Source organism: Procambarus clarkii, chromosome 32, assembly GCF_040958095.1.
Source record: "Procambarus clarkii isolate CNS0578487 chromosome 32, FALCON_Pclarkii_2.0, whole genome shotgun sequence".
Lineage (NCBI taxonomy): Eukaryota > Metazoa > Arthropoda > Malacostraca > Decapoda > Cambaridae > Procambarus > Procambarus clarkii.
This window is the reverse complement of record NC_091181.1, coordinates 30,454,873-30,473,152: the sequence shown is the minus strand read 5'-3', so window position 1 is coordinate 30,473,152 and position 18,280 is coordinate 30,454,873. Positions and strand designations below refer to the sequence as shown.

The window sequence follows — 18,280 nt, the reverse complement described above, 5'->3', positions numbered from 1 at the left end:
TCGCGAAACACCAGGTGAGCATCTTACCATTACACCACGGGGGACTACATTTACAAAAATTTACCTTGTAAAATTTTCATTCACAAAAGTGTACTGTACACTGAAAAAATATTTACCCGGTACCTATTTATATGGCAAACTTTACAAGTCAAGTACAGTACTTTACAAAGGTTACAAGTCGAACAGGTCTTATATTATAATTTAATAAAAAAGTTTACATCCTAGCTTGAAGTTTCACTCGTTCACTGAAATGAATGAGTTTCGTTGGATATGTTCTTATGTAGGCTTATCGAGGTGTCTCTAGGCTATACTGATATTTATATATTATATGTTAATAACAAGCATTTTTACTGGAAATATAGTACAGTATGTATCACTACTGATGAAAACAATGATAGGAAAAAAAAACTGCTATAACATTGTTTTAACGGGCAATAAAACCATATAATAAACACTATTATTTACTATCAAGATTCAAATATCACAGATTACACGGATTAAATTTGAAATTACAAATATTTAGTGTTAATCATAACCTAAGTAATAAAATATTACATGTAAGCTCCTGCAAACTACTGTATAATCATCTTGGTCAAATAATTGTATAATATATGCCAGTGTACTTACACAATATTACAATACTTTTACTTTGTAAAGTAGCAGTATCACATCTCCACAATTCTCATACATTGAATGAGACAGACCTAATTAAAAATTCCCTAGAACCTGAAAAAAAAGAATTCTGCCTGCTAAGAAATTGTATTTCTTAATATTTTCTAAATATTTGAAGAGCAGATGCTAATATCCTCGACTGAATACAACTATCAAGTGTACTCGTGTTTACCTACTCTGTCATACAGGCTACCCAGACCATCCTCTTACAAATTACGTCACTTTTCGCTCAAGTGCACTACGTCCAAAAATTGCCATATTGGAATTAAAAAAAAAAAAATTAAAACTAATTTTCCAAATGAAATGAACCAAAAGCAGCAAGTCTTGGGTCCTTGGTAGGTTTGGAGAGCAGGAAATTCTCCTAAGGTTTCAAAACGTCATGAAAGCAGTTAATTTAAAATGTCCTCTCTTGACCTAACCAAGTAAGCCGGAAGACCCAAAACAGAAAACAGGACAGTACGTCAATTTCGTGAGCCAATTTAATTTTCTATTATGACTATTTTTGGCATTAACGCGCATACGAGCGAAAAGCAACATACTAATTAGTAAGAGGACGGGTTGAGCTACCAGCAAGTACTGAAAAATACCACATGGTTTTTATTTTAAAAAGATAATCAAACATAATAGATACAGTATTAATTATTTTTCTGAATGATCTCTTTCACCATAATCATTTAAGATGCCAGGAGTGTCACACGAGACCATAAATTTCAGGAAGTATAATTTCCAGAAGGAATGTGGCATAAAATTTTTAGAAATAAACATTAAACCTATAACTATTTATGGTAATAAGCTCCACATCAACTCTTGTTGAGCAATGGCTTCATCTGTTTCAGAATAATCCAGAAAGTTGGCAGTCCACATGCCTACACCACGCATCCCAGTCATTATGGCCAGCATGTACTTGTAGAGGAGACTTTGTCCATCATCATATCGCATCTGACGTGCTTGACCATTCTTATCCTAAAAAAAAAAGGAGTAGTGAAATATCACCCTCTATGTGATATCATTATGGATGGCGGTTCACAGAAAGACGAATTGATAAATTTATACCATAAGTAGATTTATGTATATAAATCTTGATGATGTGTGGGAGGTATAGAGAGAATGTTAAGCTGGTGTGTGGGGTTGCAAGATTGAGAGGAAGTGCTTGGAGAGACGAGAAAGCAATTGAGGAAAAATCCCGAACTATGGATGTAAACTGAATGAGAATGAGAAAGTATTAGGAAATTTAAGAATACAGTACATGAGAATAAGAGTGAATGAGAAATCCTACAAATTTCTAAATTAAACGGCTGACCAGAGTCTTCACAAAATGCTCTGTGCCTACCTTGATGTTATACCATGGGGTCAATGAGCTTTCTTCCCAATGATAAGTTGCATTGAATTCCTCAAGTGTTGCAACCATGTAGCTATATGGATACTGGGTTCCAGCTGCATCGCTGCAGTTAGCTCCTCGAAATGGGATTTCTTCAATGAAGCAAGTGTCATTCTGAAAAAAAAAATTGCTAACTGCAAACACTGTATGTAAAAAAATCATAAATTCATTTTTAATGAAATAAATAAACTGAAAAGAGAAGACACAAAAATGTAGACAAAAAATACTGTATATATATTCTAATTAGTCTTGTTTTTAAACTAACATGCACAAAATTAAATTCCTACTGTCAAAATTTAATAGAAAAATGACAGAACCGAGACTGCGACATGCATGTTAGAAAACATCACAATGAATATAATATCATTATTGACTGACAAATGCAAAAAATGTAAATATCAAAATAAAATGTTAATTCTTCACAATGGAGCAGTAGATAAAAAGTAAGTCTTACCTGATCTAATGAAATGCAAGGATAGTTGTAACCATACCAAGGTACTCCTAAGACCATCTTCGCTGCAGGAATGTCAAGATCCAAGTATGTCTGTATGCCTTGGGCTGTCTTGTAGATGCCAGAGTTTGGTCTAAGACAACATAAATATTAAACTCAAATTCATAAAATACTAACATTAGCCTACACATGCAAGACAGGCACTAGACAATGGTTAATGAGGCCATCATGAAACTCAAGACCAACAAACTGTTGATCCTAATAGTGCTAATAATCCTCAAAGCAGTTAAATACATTTTTTACCTAGCTCTTATCATTACAAGTTGCAAAAAAATAAAAGGTAGGCCTAAGTTTCTTCTGGGTAAGAATTTGAGTGAAATGGCTACACAAGATGACCTGCTAAAATCAAGAATTGAATGTAATAAAATGTCTTTTTCTGGTGGGGCTCTCAGTAGCCTCCCAAGGTAAGTTTTTGCCCAACCATGTCTTGGGGAGATGCATTAGGCCTCCGAGACGCCCTCCCCCTTTCTTGCCTACCAGTAGCCAGGACCTGAATCTGGTTCTCTCTCTCTTGAAAGGGCTTAGGAGGCACTAAACCTTTTGTGGGAAGGAAATAGGAGATGATTGGTTTCCAACCCAATCTCCTCCCACTTTATTGCTCTGAACACATAGTTGATTGTACTTATTAATATCAATGTAAATCTGACATAACTTGGTCTTTACTCAGAATAAATTGTTTATGTTATACAAAAGCCGAGTTGTCTACATCAACTCATAACCGAGGGTTTTGGGTTCGATTTCTGCTTGTAGGACAGAGTTGGGGACATTTTCTCTTCCCTGATGCCTTTGTTCACTTAGCACTAAAACTGGAACCCAGAAGTTAGAAAATTTTTGTGAAGTGCATTCTGGGGAAAGTCAATATATGGCCTAGGTGGACCTCAATAGGTTTAAGTACTGTATAATATATATGCTTTCTGTCTCCAAACAACAGGAAACCAAATCAAGATGAACAATTAAGAATACATATCATACTCTCACCTTTAAAATTAAGGCTACTACACTGTATTTTGCAGTTAAGTAATGTTTACACAAATATTAAGAACAGAATTATTTAAGATCAAGTTGACATACACAAATGAAACATTTACAAATGAATTGATATATAGTACTGTATAAACAAATTATTCCAGTACTTTGGGAACTCCAAGGAAAACTTCTTTGCTACACATTAAATTCAGGATCAATTGAGCTGCATTACAGCTTAAAATTTCCTCCTGCCAATACTTTAACAAGTGTTGACAACAACAACACTTGTTAAACATCCCTGGGGAAAACTCTTCCCGCAAAATGTGATATTTTAAAATTAACATCTACACAAACAGTTTACATGCTAGTGAAGGCGATTCAATAAGATAAGGTAATTACACTTCGGTAACTGCATAAGTGAAGTTATAGGATGAGTTACACACGTGGTGTCCTGTCTTCCCAGTGCTCTGTCATATGACCCTTTGAAACTATCGACGGGTTTGTCATCCATGTGTACAATACATAATGATACAGTACCCTCTAATGTTTAGTTATAAATGGTTGATGTAGATGATGTGTATTTAAACTGGTGTCAAAATATGATATACAGTATTAAGTTTATAAATCCAGTCAGCATCATATTTACCTAGCAGTACACGGGCCATCAAATATCTGACTTTGCTCATCATATGCCATGATGAAAATAAGATCACTGTAGTTTGCAATTGATTTGTAGTCATAATATCTTCCATCAATCCCATTTGCAGACCATGCAACATCAAATGATACCTGCAATTGTGAGAACTTTAAAAATATATAAATTTATATATTCTATGATAAATTGTTCCTGGAAAATTAATGTATTCAATAAAGCTAAATACAAGTATAGAGATGCTAAATAGTACACTGTAATTATTGATGAGCGAGTTTTAAAAATATAATCACTAAAATTTTAAGTCTAAAATATCCAAGAGTTACCAGAAAAAACAAAAGTGCTGAACCATCTAGATTCTAGAACATAAGAATCGAGAAGACTGCTGAAGCCCTTTTGGCCCACACGAGGCAGCTCCTATTTATATCCACTCAAACTCATTCATATACAGTACACTGTATGTCTAACCTACTCTTGAAACAATCAAAGGATCCATCTTCTATTATGTTATGTGGTAATTGGTTCCACATACAAAAAAAAACCAATGTTGAATGTAAAGAAATTCCTGTTTTTGTTGATCATGATGGTGGTGGTGATAATAATAATAAGCCCACTAGACTGGCCAGAAATTTTATGTAAATATCCAGTGGAACCAGCAGCAACCAGAACATTGTTTCTACTTTGAAATTTGGAGTGCTATGTATAATAGTGCAAGTGGGAGTGCTATGTAAAATACCTTCTCGGAGATAAGTTTATCATCATTCACAAAGCGTATTCCTCTCCCTAAGCAATACAGTACTACTATATACCCAAATTCAATTACTAAGTTTAAGTGATGAAATAAGAGTTACCAACTTATGTAAATGGCTGATCTCAGATATATCTGGGATAAGCAATAAGCTCAGGAGTGAGAGCAACCTTAAATACAGCTCTCCTGTGATTGTTCAAGATAAATTACAAGATCATGATTAAATCTTTCCACTAACCTGTGACCCAGGTAAAGCTGTGTGAAACATTTCTGCTGTTTCTTGCACCAGATTAGTTAGTCCTTCTTGTTCAGGAGAGTCTGGATTAATAACATCTTCAAAGTCTATGTTAATTCCATCTAAGAAATTCAAAGCAGCATCACTAACTTGTAATTTTACCCAATTATGGCGTGCCGTAGCATTAGGAAGATCACTTGTAGGGATGTTACCTGTTTCATGTAAAAGTTGCATCAGACATGAAATAAGTACAGTATGGACAATTTATTTATACAGTACTATACAGTAATACTACAGTATATTATTCAGTATATTCATAGAGATTTGATCTGATGGGAGGAATAGCAGGCAGTAGCAGGTAGTCTTGGTTATCAACAGAAGTGCTTTTGAGTAAAAACATAAGGAAGCACTCCTTTTCAACATACACTACATGATCCTCACCCAAGACAGGAAAGATGTAAGAGCATCAGGGCAAAAATATGTGGCATGAGAATCCAAGAAAATCCTTACCCAATCTAACAACTTTGACTCCATGTTCGTGTGCATGACAAAGAAGGTCCAGATCATAGAAGCCAGCAAGAGCAATAGTTGACAGTTTAGACCAGTTGAATTTTCCCCAAACAGATGGATCACAATCAAGCACAAAGGCAAAAACCTAAATTTGAAAAATATAAATATAAGAATATTAATAGAGTTTCTGTGCTACATTATACTGTTGCTCCCATAGATATGTGATCTTTGCAGTGAAAAGTGCAGCAGCACTGATGCTAACAGGACTATGTATATCATACAGTACCATTATAAGATGTTTTCAGATAGATGTACGTATACTCAAGCCAAGGGTAATTATGTCTCAGTCATATTGCATATGACTGCCAAAAGTAGCTCAATACTGTATAGCCAATCCACAAATAAAAAACCTACTGACAAGTATGTACAGTACTCCCAATTCAAACTAGGTAGCAGCAACCCTACAAGTTAGGTCATACTCTTCCCCCGCAACCTCACATCCTGACCGCACCCATGGCAGATGGGCAAACTGGGACTAATTCTGAAGCTAAGTGTTGACCTTCGATACCCTTGGGCACTACCTTGGCCAAGTGTTGACCTTCGTTACCCTAGGGTGGCAGTAGCTGAATTGCTACTTTGAACTCTACCTGAGTGAACAGTAAAGTTCAGATCTACTGGTAGATCCCAGTGTTGGTGATCTACTAGATCATTAGCAGTGGGAGCTCTTATGAGACAAGTATGCTTGAACACACTGGTTATCTGCAAGGACCTAAGCCTGAATCAGTCTAGACTACTAGATACTAACTTACAGCAAGAGGCAATGGTTTTCTTCCTTGGCAGTGGATTAGCAGTGCCGCACATCTATTAAGAATCATTGCTCACAATTTTGCTGCTACATTCTTGCCCAGTTTGCAGTCTGATTTTATCCGAGGAGGACGTTCAGAGAACGCTCTCCGATTCATGTTTAGCATTCCAGCCTCTCCTGATTAAAATCAGGAGTGTCATCACAACAGTGTGCAATGTTAAGTAGGGAAGGGTTCAGGGTCTGGCGTCTCCAAACATCAATAATGTTCCCAGACCTAAGTACAGTGTGTTTCCTAATTACACCTGTTCATTTTCTTCTTTTTATGCTATACCTTCCCTAAAAGCTGTACTGTATATCATTTACTAAATGCTTGAACAACCTTTATGTTAGCATTCTTTTTGTTAGTATTGTCTACCTAATCAAACCTTTAACCAACCTAACTATATTATCTTAAGTTATACCTGAAATGTACTGCACATTGTTAGCTTTATGCATTGTACTTGTCTTACGTATGTTCATGTATCACATGTATGTACATTTGTGTTAAAAAAAATTAATGCATTATTATTTCAAGTAGTACGATGGAAAAGGAGGCTTAAGAGTTTGGTCCCTGAATCATCAGCTATTAGAAGGAATGAGGTAGGAGTGCTTAGCTCACACTGTAGTAAGCCTGGTAAACGTTTACCCTACTTCCCTTTCACGGGCACGAAAACTGACATTACAGTGGGAAAGTAACTTGTAGAGTTGGCTAAGCCTGGGATTGAGAAACTTTCTGAATATCTGTTATCATAGCCAGATTGATTCAGTCTCTGGTGCCTCTGTAGAGCCTCTACAAGGTCCATGAAGGGGAACCCCATGATGCTAGTAGGTTATTGTATTGAATCAGTGCTGCATGTCGAGTCCAAATGTCATGAGTCTGACTTGACAAGTAATCACTGCTATATATCTATGGAAACAGCAGCATAATGTGTTCAAATATGAGCTTTAACCACTGTACTGCACAGGGCACTCTGAAAGTTGTACTTTTTTTAATTAGGTTACTTGTTAATGATTTTTAAGGTTTTCATCACTGTGTGTTTTGAAATGAAAATGGTTGAGTTTGGAAACATTGACAGTAACTTTAAGCCAAACATTTATAAAAACAACAATAATATATCCTTACAATTGCATTAGCATTAGCTGTCTTTTGCATACTACTTTTGTTATGGCAACATTTCGTATATTTTTTTGGCAAGAGTTGAAAACCGGTGCACCTTTGTACAAGCCACAAAATTACCATACATGTATTGTAAAAAAAAATATTAAACTTATATTATGTTATACTTACTTCCTTTTCCTGAGATTTTCTTAAGAATTCTTGAACATGTGGAGCCAAAGGATGTCTTTGAACAGCTTTCCCAAGTGGCATGCAGAGTAACGGATTACTACACAAACAGGGGAGACTAGTGTCTCTTAACTTGTGTAGTGGAGAATAATCCTGATCAGTGTTTCCTGCAGTGAAGGAATGAAGTCCTCCACTGACACAGGAAAAGGTACCCAGTATCATTACACATATTTGATGTAAACTGGCCATACTGTATCTCGTAATGAAGTGTGTAGAGTATTATTGTACTAAAAGATATACAATGCAAATATTTTCAGTTTTAATGAATCAGAATAACTTTTCTTCCTGTTGTTACATAGATTCTTGCTTAGTTTGTTCAGTACATTATTTCAGCTCAGAAATGTTCCTGAAAAAGATAAGATAATGGATACAAGGTTAGCAGAATTATTTAAAACATTTATTCTTTCTTTTGCACTAATTTTACTATAGTACAGTATATAATTTTTTTGTTTTAACCCAGTGCAAACTTCCATTAACAGAATGTGTCGAGTTAAAGAAAAACTAAGCGACCTGAGGAGGATGGAAGAACGAACAAGTGTTATGAGCATTCACAAAGCTTTGTATCTCTTCACAATTAGATGTACAGCCATGCGCAGGTTTATCTATTTCTTTAAGTGCACACACTTTGACAGCAAAAAATTTGAGAAAGTATGGCAAACTCCTGAAAGTGTCAAACCTTCCCCCTGAAAAATGTCCAATGGGACCAACCAATGCTCCCAGTTAGATGTGGTGATGTAGGGATCAGTAAGGTAATGCAGATAGATTGCACTGCCTGCATTTCTAACCCTATGAAGTGCAACTAGTGAACTAGTGGGAGAGATCCTACCAAAACACCGGATATTTCACCGAGATTCATGATCCCAAGTTCACTGAAGGATTCAGGTAGGACATTTTTTGCAGGCTCATCACCATGATCAACTTATCCAAACAACTACAAGCAAACCTACTAGAACATTGCCTTAACAATGCTGGAGGCATCTCCTAGAAAAGATAAAGCACTTCACTGTAAAAGCCCCTCATGCTAGTTATTTCCTATTAGGTGTCTATAATTCATCATTGGGCACTTGACTAGAAATGACAGGAATAAATGTTCTTGATCTGTATGGAATGCTCTTTTTGTCCAATGTTCGAAACTGAAAAGTTAAATGCTGAATTTTGTTTAGATTCACTGATTCAATATCTGGTTTTGATGAGTAGGATATCTGACCACTTCAGAGATAAAATGATTAGGTAGGCGGTGTATCCTAACAACGGTTGTACTATATACAGTATATGTTATCTAATCCCCGAGCATCACAAACGCCTCTTTTGTTATCTATTTACACATTGTATCAATATCGACATTTTATACACAGACTAGGACACATGACTTATCATTATTCATCTTTAAATATAACAAAGAATAAGGTCTGGCTTGTAACCATTACTATAAATAATGCCTACAGATATTTTGACGATACTCGACTGGTCACCAGTACTCAGTCACATGCCTAAAAAATAAAAAAAAAAAAATAGCACTTGCATTATTTGTTGGATAAAACAAATATTTGATTTATTTTGTTCTGTTTTGACTTTCACGTGGATGTGCAGTCCTTAAGACAAGTTTTTGGTGAGAAAAACAAGCAGTGAGCCACAAGCAGGTCCTAGTGGTATGCAGCCAAAATGTAGGAAAGAGAGTATCCCAGAAAAGTCATCACTGCCTGATGTTATAATGGAAGGGGACTCCCCTTCCAAACACTAACACCTTTTCTCCTCCCCTCCTCCTCACCTTCTTCCAGATGCCAACAAGAGTCCTCATTCAAAGTAAGCTATACATACTGTATTGTAGTGTTATTCAGTATAAAATGTATTTTTAAGTTAATATTTTTGGGGCTGTGGAATGGATTAATTCAATTTACATTATTTGGGAAAATTTGTTTCGACTTATAACCCATCTCTGGGAATGGATTAAATTCGTAAGTCGAGGCCCCCAGTTGTAGTTTAATGGCTTGGCACTTTCCCCTGACAGTACCCTTCCCTTCTGACATGGATGAAAAAATTTCTGCCATAGATATGAGGGCAGTAATCAGAGACAATGTATCTGACTGGAAAAGTGTTATTAGCAGAGTACAACAGGGGTTCAGTTCTTGCACCAGTAATATTCACTGTCTACATAAAAGATTTACCAGAATGAACACAGAATTATATGAACATGTTTGCGGATGATGCTAAGATACTGGGGAAGATAGGAGACACAGATGATTGTAATGCCCTTCAAATTGATCTACATAAAATAAGAGCTTGGAGCGTGAAGTGGTAAATGGAATTCAATGTGAATAAATGCCAAGTTATGGAATGTGGATTCAGAGAAAATAGACCACACACAACTTACAAATTATGTGAAAAGAAATTACAGAACTCTAATAAGGAACGAGACCTAGGAGTGATTTTGGATAGTAAGCTGTTGCCAGAGGAACGCTTTTAGAACATTGTAAGAGGAGCGTATGCGTTGCTTTCCAACGTCAGACTTGCTTTTAATTACTGTATACGGATGGGGAAATGCTAAAGAAACTGTTCGTGACTTTTGTGAGACCAAAATTTGAATATGCAACAGTTGTATGGTGCTCATATCTCAAAAACATAAGGAACCTGGAAAAAATGCAATGGCATGCTACAAAATGGCTTCCGGAACCGAGAAACATGAGTTACGAGGAGAGACTAGAGGCGTTAAACATGCCAAAACTAGAAGATAAGTTAAGGAAACAAAAATGTTGAAAAAATATTAATAAGTTTTTTTTGCAAACAAAGTGGTAGACAGTTGGAACAAGCTAAGTGAGAAGGTGGAGGAGGCCAAAACTGTCAGTACAGTAGTTTCAAAGCGTTATATGACAGAGCACTAGGAAGACGGGACACCACGAGCGTAGCTCTCATCCTGTAACTACACTTAGTTAATTACACTTAAACAATTACATTGAAATGTGGGTCATGATTAAAACACTATACTGTATGGCCAAACATCGGTGCCATACAAAACAGTGCTCTGGTATTAGGCCACCAAAACAAAGTTTCACTAAATCGAAAACAAATTAACTGTCACCAGAGCATGCCAGCATACCATGCTACTTTGTGTTGTTCATTAATATACTGTACAATTCTTAATGCTCACTGCTTCTTGAATAACATTCTGCTGTTTGCAGATTTAGGAATGCAGTGCAATTATATATAAAAGCTTACCAAGCAGTGGCATCCTCGAGCTTACAAAAGAGTGGCATCCTCAAGCTTAAAAAGCAGTGGCATACTCAAGCTCACCACGTCAGTTCTAGGCATTATGTAAAAAAACAAAAAACACTGACCGACAGGGAATGTCAGGAAGCCTCTGTGGCTTCGCCCAGAAAATAACACCATTACATTCAACATTAGTTTTCTGGGGTAGCCCAGTCGGCTCCCTGAAGCTAACTACCAAAAGATAAAGAAAACGGAGACTTACCAGAGAAGCAGCAACACAGAAGGGCTCAAGTCAAAGAAGAGACCGACAGCTGCAGCATCAAGCCGGAAAGGGCCCGGAACATTCACTAGATATCTGGCAGCCAGGACCCTATTCAACCTCCAAAACCCCCACGCCAAGAACGTCAACCCAAGACATGTTCCCAAAAACCGTGGCAAGCGCCGCATACTTCCATATTTCACTGACACGAGGGTAGACCACAGGCTGGCTGGAACTTTTGACACTGCGGACAACCTGAGACATGAGCCCGGGGAAACTGGATCCACCCAAAGATTGTCCACTGTCACCGAACCAGTGGCCTGCAGGTAGCGGCGTAAAGCCGCCACCAGACACAACATGTTATGCCCTGCTGTCTCATTCTTTGCCAGAAAAGAAGGAGAAGCCTGCAGCCAAACAAAATGACCACCCGGACCAAAAGAACAGAACCCTCAGCACCGGAGGAGAGCCTGAAGCTCCTCAACTGGAGCCTAAGATTCCAAGTACAAAAAAAAAAAAAAAAAAAAGGCCAACTTCTTTTCTGGAAGGCCACAAAAATGTTTGTGGCCTTCCAAAAACAATCGCCAACCAAAGGGGGCCGCCACAAAACGAGAAGTAAAGAAAGAACCCGGTCCAAAGACCAGGAAGGCTCAGGTGGCCCACGAGCAGGCCAGAGGTGTAAAAACGCACATGAACTCTTGCAGAAAGGGGCAGAAGTAACATCCACCCTGAATGCAAGCTAGAGCGGCTCCGCCAACATCGCACGATAGAAGCGAAATTCAACGTTCCCGCGACCCAGTCCTCAACCAGGCATGAAAGAAAGAACAAAACAACCTAGTTCGAAATTGATGAAAACCCTCGAAAAGAATGAAAATAATGGAAAGACCGCCAAGAGACTTCATGCTGTCACCAAGACAACCATAGGTGGAATACCATCAAAGAAGCCACCTGAAGACCATAGAAATAGCAATACACCCGCATCAGAAAGACCAGACACGAAGTACGGAACAGTAACGCGTACCAGCAAGGTGCCTCACTGAACTGATTTGCTGGTAGAGGCAGAGCCATGTAAAGATGCTCGGGTTCGGACACCGAGCAAGCAGCACTTGAAACCAAGGCTGGGCCAGACACCATGGAGCCAGGAGAAGAACTCTCCCCTGATAGGATTTTAAGCGAGCCAGGACCAGGAGCAACACACTTGCAGTCAGGGAATGGCACCATGTTCAATGGGTCCACCTTCGGCTTCCCATACATCCAACAAAGGCAAAGGAAGGATGCGGTGTCGACTGTTCACTCTGTGGAAAGAGGAACGAAACGGGCCAGGCCATCTCTGCCAGAATGTTGGACACGCCTTGACTGTAAACAACATGGAGAGCTAAACCCCGAGAACTCAGCAGAAGAGCTACCTGAAGCGACTGGCTCCAAAGAGCCATGAACCAAAATGATCCCCTCACGGTTGAGACAATGATCAGTCCGAATGGAGCCAGATCAAAGAGCCCCAAGGAAGCTGAATCCAGCACACCACCACAAACACCCGCACCGTGCTGTAAGCCTGGCCGAAGGACTACCCCAGCGCCCCTGCCCGAACTAGTGACCGAACCCCGAAAAACCCAAAGTGGAAGCTGGTGATGCAGCAACCTACACAAGGACCCCAGGGTGCAAACCAAACAATCGCAAGTGCGGCAAAAGTGGCGACTCCGAAGATACAGTACCGGCACAGCCGCTCGAGCAACTCCTGAGTGACCTGGGTCTCCCTCAAAAACAACTGAAGCCAGACTGCAACCAGAGCAGAGCCACAGAAGGGAGAGAGATGGACAATGTCCGAGAATCTCATACGAGGCCCAGCCAAGTCAGAACCTGGGACAGAACCAATTGGGACTTCTGCCAATTAACCAGGAACCCGAGCCCAGCAAGCTGGTAAACCTTGAGGTGCTTCTTAAGGTGCTTAAAGAACCAGATCCCTGGCTAGCAGACAAGCAGACTGGCTGGGAGCCCACACCAACCAATAGTCAAGGTAGGCCAACACCCGAAGACCTAGCAGACACATATGGGCTACTACCATCCGAGTGAGACACGTAAAAATGCGAGTTGCAGGATGCAAGCCGAAAAGCAGGTAAGATAGCGGTAAGCCTGTCGCCCCACCTGGAACCCCAACTAATCCCTGAATCCCGGATGAATAGGGATGTACCAATAAGCATCCCAGAGATTCAGGGAAACCATCCAAGTGCCTGGCTCGAGAACGAGCTGGACCTGGGATTGTGTGATCATCCAAAAAGAAGGGCAAGGAATCAACCGGTTCAGGAAAGTCCAGAATGTACCGGAGATCCGCACAGTCCCATTTCAGATCTGGAAACAAACAGAAAACCCACTTGAGAGATGAAGTTGTTTTGACCACGCCCAAGCGAAGCCACTCCAAGATGACCCGACTGAGGGACAGGGAAGAAGGCTGCCCCCTCAAGCCCAACCCTCCCATGGCGGGATGATCCACCCAACGCCACCAGAGTTTGGAAGAAACGACCCAAAAAGCCCACAAATCACATGACCAAGCACAGGCAAAAAAGAGCCAGCCTCCCCCCAATGCCCCGTTAACGGGGCGACCTGCGAAAGGGCCGATGCAAACGCCGAGAAGCCTTTCGGCGCACAGACCGAACACCGCGCCAACCAGATGACGAAGGTTCAGGAAAGCCCACTGACGTAACCACTGGCACCAAAGGTCTACCTCGACCAACCGAGACCCGAGCCCTGGTACGACCAAATCGAGATGAACGAGAACGGCTCCCCCGTACCACAAACAAGTCCGAAACAGGACGGCAACTAGTCGAAATCACCGAAAGAAACTGAGCCACAACATCCTCCGGGAACAACAGAGGACAGAATGGCGAAGACGACTGCAGAGCCAGGGCCCAAGCCGAATTCGGAGACAGAGCCAGCACAGCCTGCCGACATGCGAGGCGAGAGGAGAAGAACGTTGAAACCGCCTCCCGGAGGATCGGTGCAAACAGCTTAAGCAAGGCAGATGATGCCCGAGCAGCCGACACCAGAACCCCAGTCGAAGGCCCCTCACTCAACGCCCCTACATCCTCAGAAAGAAATTTTGAGTGAAGCTCCAGAAGACCAAAAAAACGCAGGACCGAAGCCAAATGACTGCGAGTCCGGAGGTCCTCAGCCGCCAAAGCAACTGAAAGAGTTGGAACTTGAGCATGCAACTGCACCAGACCCACATCACGAGGAAGCATAGGAGCAAAGAGGCACTCATTGAGGAACTCGAGCGAGCCCCCCAAGAACACCTGCACCTCAGATGAAACCTCCTGCGAATTCAGCTTACGGGTACGACAAAAGCCACGCCAAGCTTTGAGAGAGAAAAGAGGGCAGTCTGCCAGCAAGGAAGACTCCGGAACTTCATAACGCACCCAATATGGGAAAGAAGAACCAAACTCAAAAGAAGATGGATCCATCACAGAGGCGTAAACTGGGTCTCGCAGGAGGTACGCACCAAGGGCCTTCCGAACCTTCCCAGGGGAAATCCGACAAGGAGGAAACCTCTGGAAAGACGAATTCAAGGAACCCAAAGGCACCCGGAAACGAACTCGGGGTGGAGCCGCATCCAACTCAAATTCATACAGGGAAGGAGGATACGAAAAACCCTTCCCCTGCAGCAACAATCCCTGCCCAGAAGGCACAAGGGCCCAAGCAGGGTCAAAAGGAGCCCAAGCACTCCAAGCAGATTCCCCCCGAGCCCGGGGAACCCCCAACACAGGCCTTAAGGCAGAGTCCTCTTCCGCGCCCACCACCCCTGAAGAAAAGGTAGAGTCCAAGGGAAAGGCTTTCGATACGTTAGGTGGCTGGGATGAACTGGAAGCCTTAGCAGGAAGAGCGGGCTCAGCCACTTCCGCGCCCGAATCTGAAGGGGCAGCCCCCGAAGTCACACGAGTCTCATCTCGATCTAAACACTGCCCTGACATTGAAACCCTCAGGCGTTTGGGAGCCGGAAGAGGAAGAGAGCGAACCACGCCCATCTGGGAAGGAAGCAGGGGCATGGATGGAACCAAGATTGAAGCGAGCAATGGCCCCAAATCCCGGTCCCTAAACCCCAAACGGGGCAGCTCTGGGGCCTTCAACCGGGCAACCAACCTGGCACGTTGCATGAGAGAGAAGTGAGCATGCAATGCTGCCGCAGCCTGAATCCTATCATTTGCAGATGAGGAATGGGTTAACTGAAACACAAGCGGGGAACAAGTCTCGCAAGACTCCGGGTCGTAGGTGTCACCGACCCAACAGGCTGCATGGTGGAGGCAGAAAGGATGATTGTCTCCCTGAGGCAGGGGCGACAAACAACCTTCACATTCGCACAAGGCGAGAGTGGGCTCGGGCGGATCCATGTTACCAACCTAGCTCACGGGAGTTTTCCAGGGTCCGCAGGGTATGTCAGCCTTACAGGATGCCCAGGCACTGGGACCAGCCAAGCCAGTAGACCCCCTGCTTGGAAGCAGGCAAACTATTAGTAGCAGAGGTGAAACCTCGGGAGCAACGGATTAGGAGAGCCACCACAATCAAGGCGAGCCTAATAAGCAGCTAAGCAGACCTCCTCCGTCCACATTGGGAAAACGCCTTTAAAAAAAAAAAAGAGCAAGCCTCGAAACCACACGACAAGCAAACTAGCAGCAGGAGAGTAACATCGTCCGTCGCACAGGTAGTAAGCAGATTATGCCAGCCTCAGTGTGCCCTTCTCCTTCAGCCAAGAACACTCCCCTGACTCGGGGCACGACGGAAAGCCCCAGACCCCCGACTCACCCCAACGGCGATGACAATGTCAAGCGACGAAGCCCTCAAACGGAGAGTGAGTCCCGAACGTCCAGGGAAGACAGCCCTGACACTCAAGGGTGGACTTAGGGAACCTAGGGAAAGATGCCCTAGGCGCATGTAGCTCTAAGTACAAGAACACCTGCCCACCACACAACACACACAGCTGGCACAGCCACACAAGGCAATATCCAGAACAGGAATGTGAGGCCAGAGGTGACTGAGAGACCACCACTCCGCCAGCAACTCAACAGGACTTGAATGGATACTACACTCTTACTCCAGAGTACGGATCACACATATTTTTATCATTTCGGACACAGAATTTTGAAGGTTTCGTATATATATAATTATTCAATATTAAAACCACAATATAATGCTATTAACAGTTAATTATTAATTGAGATTTAGTGATGTGATGGACATAATCCGGGCTTAGTAAGAACGCCGCCCATCAGCGTAAACATTACACGTCCCAGTGACCACAAACATGATCGAACGCACAAAACACTACCACAAACATGATCGAACGCACAAAACACTACCACAAACATGATCGAACGTACAAAACACTTCACTGTGGCCAGTTTGGGAGTAAACTCCTATTACATTTATTATGTGATATTTATACTTGTATATAATAATTACTAGAGGTAAACGCGTAATATATACTATTAATTAATAAAAACGATAATGTAAATCATAACTATACCTCTTACTTTAAACTTCACCACTATGGTTTGCTCTGGACTGTATTCGTTCCTATCTCAGTGACACCAATATGTAGCCATCAATAGTATAACCTCCCCCACTCAACTATTGACAGTAGGGTTGGGTGCCAAAGGGTAGCATCTTGGGGCCTCTTCTATTTCTTAAATACATCAATGATTTGCCAAATGTTTCTATCATTCTTAAACCTATACTATTTGCTGACGATACTACCTTCATACATTCTGACCCCCAACCCCCACGTACTAAATAATATTGTCAATAATGAATTTAAAAATGTCCACTCATAGATGTCAATCAACTAACTAACACTAAACATAGAACAGACCTAGAAAATCACCTGTTTTTTGTCACCCCTAATTCTTCGCCTTTTTAGATAATGTAACTTAAGTTTTGTCAAACCCAATGTACTTTCCTGTATATATAAATAAAGTCATTACCTGTTTTAAGCTTACAAAAAATCTAAATTAAGCTTCATTAATAATTTATATACTTTGTTTTATTATAATTATAATTACTAAGCTTACCTAATAATTTAAATTAAATATAATTACCAATCAACTTCAATAAGGTTACCATTCTTGCACAACTGACCGCAGTTCCAATTGTGGTCAGTTTTTCTGCTTTACTCTGAGATATAAAATAAACCATGGATAAATTTACCATCAAGTTGCGAGAGAATATACAGGACCACCTTAGCAGCGTATAGTAACGGTTCTCTACAGGACCACCTCAGCAGGGTGAGTGAAGGTGTACAGCGGGCGCTGCTCTAGATAAAGTGGTCCCGTGGACCTAAGAGACGATAACAACATACAATACTCTATTATATCAGAACCGCCACTCATGTAGCACAAGTGAAGTTACTGATACCTTGATAATTGATAACATTGTTGTTTCTACATTTGAAAGTCATTACCACTACAAGGTAGTCTACATCAGAAAGTCTACATCAGAAAGTCATTGTGCTGCCCGAAACGCTTTGCGTAATAGTGGCTTTAGGCATTGTATGTACTAGCTCTATCTATAAAGCCAACAAACTTTGTAAATCTCTTTATGTATGTACCTTACCTAAATAAAGATTATTATTATTATTATTATAAAGTTCGTCGACATTTAGCGACCAGAAAATTCAATGGATTTTCTAATAAATTTGGTGTTAAATGTTGTTTTGCTGCATCAATACTGTTTTTTATTTTTTTTTATTTGTTTTATTTTTTGTAATTATGCTTAGCCATGCACTCACTGTCTACATAGACAACCTCAGAATATAAGCGCTCGTAGTCCATGACGTCGTGAGCGGGAAAATCAAACTTCCTAATAATATCCGTAAGCACAACATTCATTATTTCAGGCAAATTCATACAAATTACATCATCTCATTGATATACCAATTTAAATTAAATGTTTGATTGTATTATTATGTAATTAAA

At 40.8% G+C, this 18,280-nt stretch overlaps 1 protein-coding gene across 5 annotated transcripts; it reads right to left on the bottom strand.

The window, feature by feature from the left end:
• Positions 1 to 448: 448 nt before the first annotated feature.
• Positions 449 to 16,614, bottom strand: LOC123759339 (di-N-acetylchitobiase). 5 transcript variants are annotated; one of them, XM_069335087.1, is made up of 8 exons: positions 16,509 to 16,614; positions 7,805 to 8,207; positions 5,673 to 5,817; positions 5,166 to 5,374; positions 4,174 to 4,316; positions 2,505 to 2,634; positions 2,003 to 2,164; positions 449 to 1,635 (listed from the first exon to the last, which is right to left on the bottom strand). In XM_069335087.1, the coding sequence occupies exons 2-8, from the start codon at positions 8,048 to 8,050 to the stop codon at positions 1,453 to 1,455; spliced, it is 1,218 nt and encodes a 405-aa protein (XP_069191188.1). In that variant the 5' UTR covers positions 8,051 to 8,207; positions 16,509 to 16,614; the 3' UTR covers positions 449 to 1,452. The 5 variants fall into 5 exon arrangements, with proteins under 5 accessions (XP_069191188.1, XP_069191187.1, XP_069191189.1 ...); XM_069335086.1 differs by lacking the exon at positions 16,509 to 16,614 and adding an exon at positions 16,113 to 16,398; XM_069335088.1 differs by lacking the exon at positions 16,509 to 16,614 and adding an exon at positions 16,272 to 16,384.
• Between the last annotated feature and the right edge of the window lie 1,666 nt (positions 16,615 to 18,280).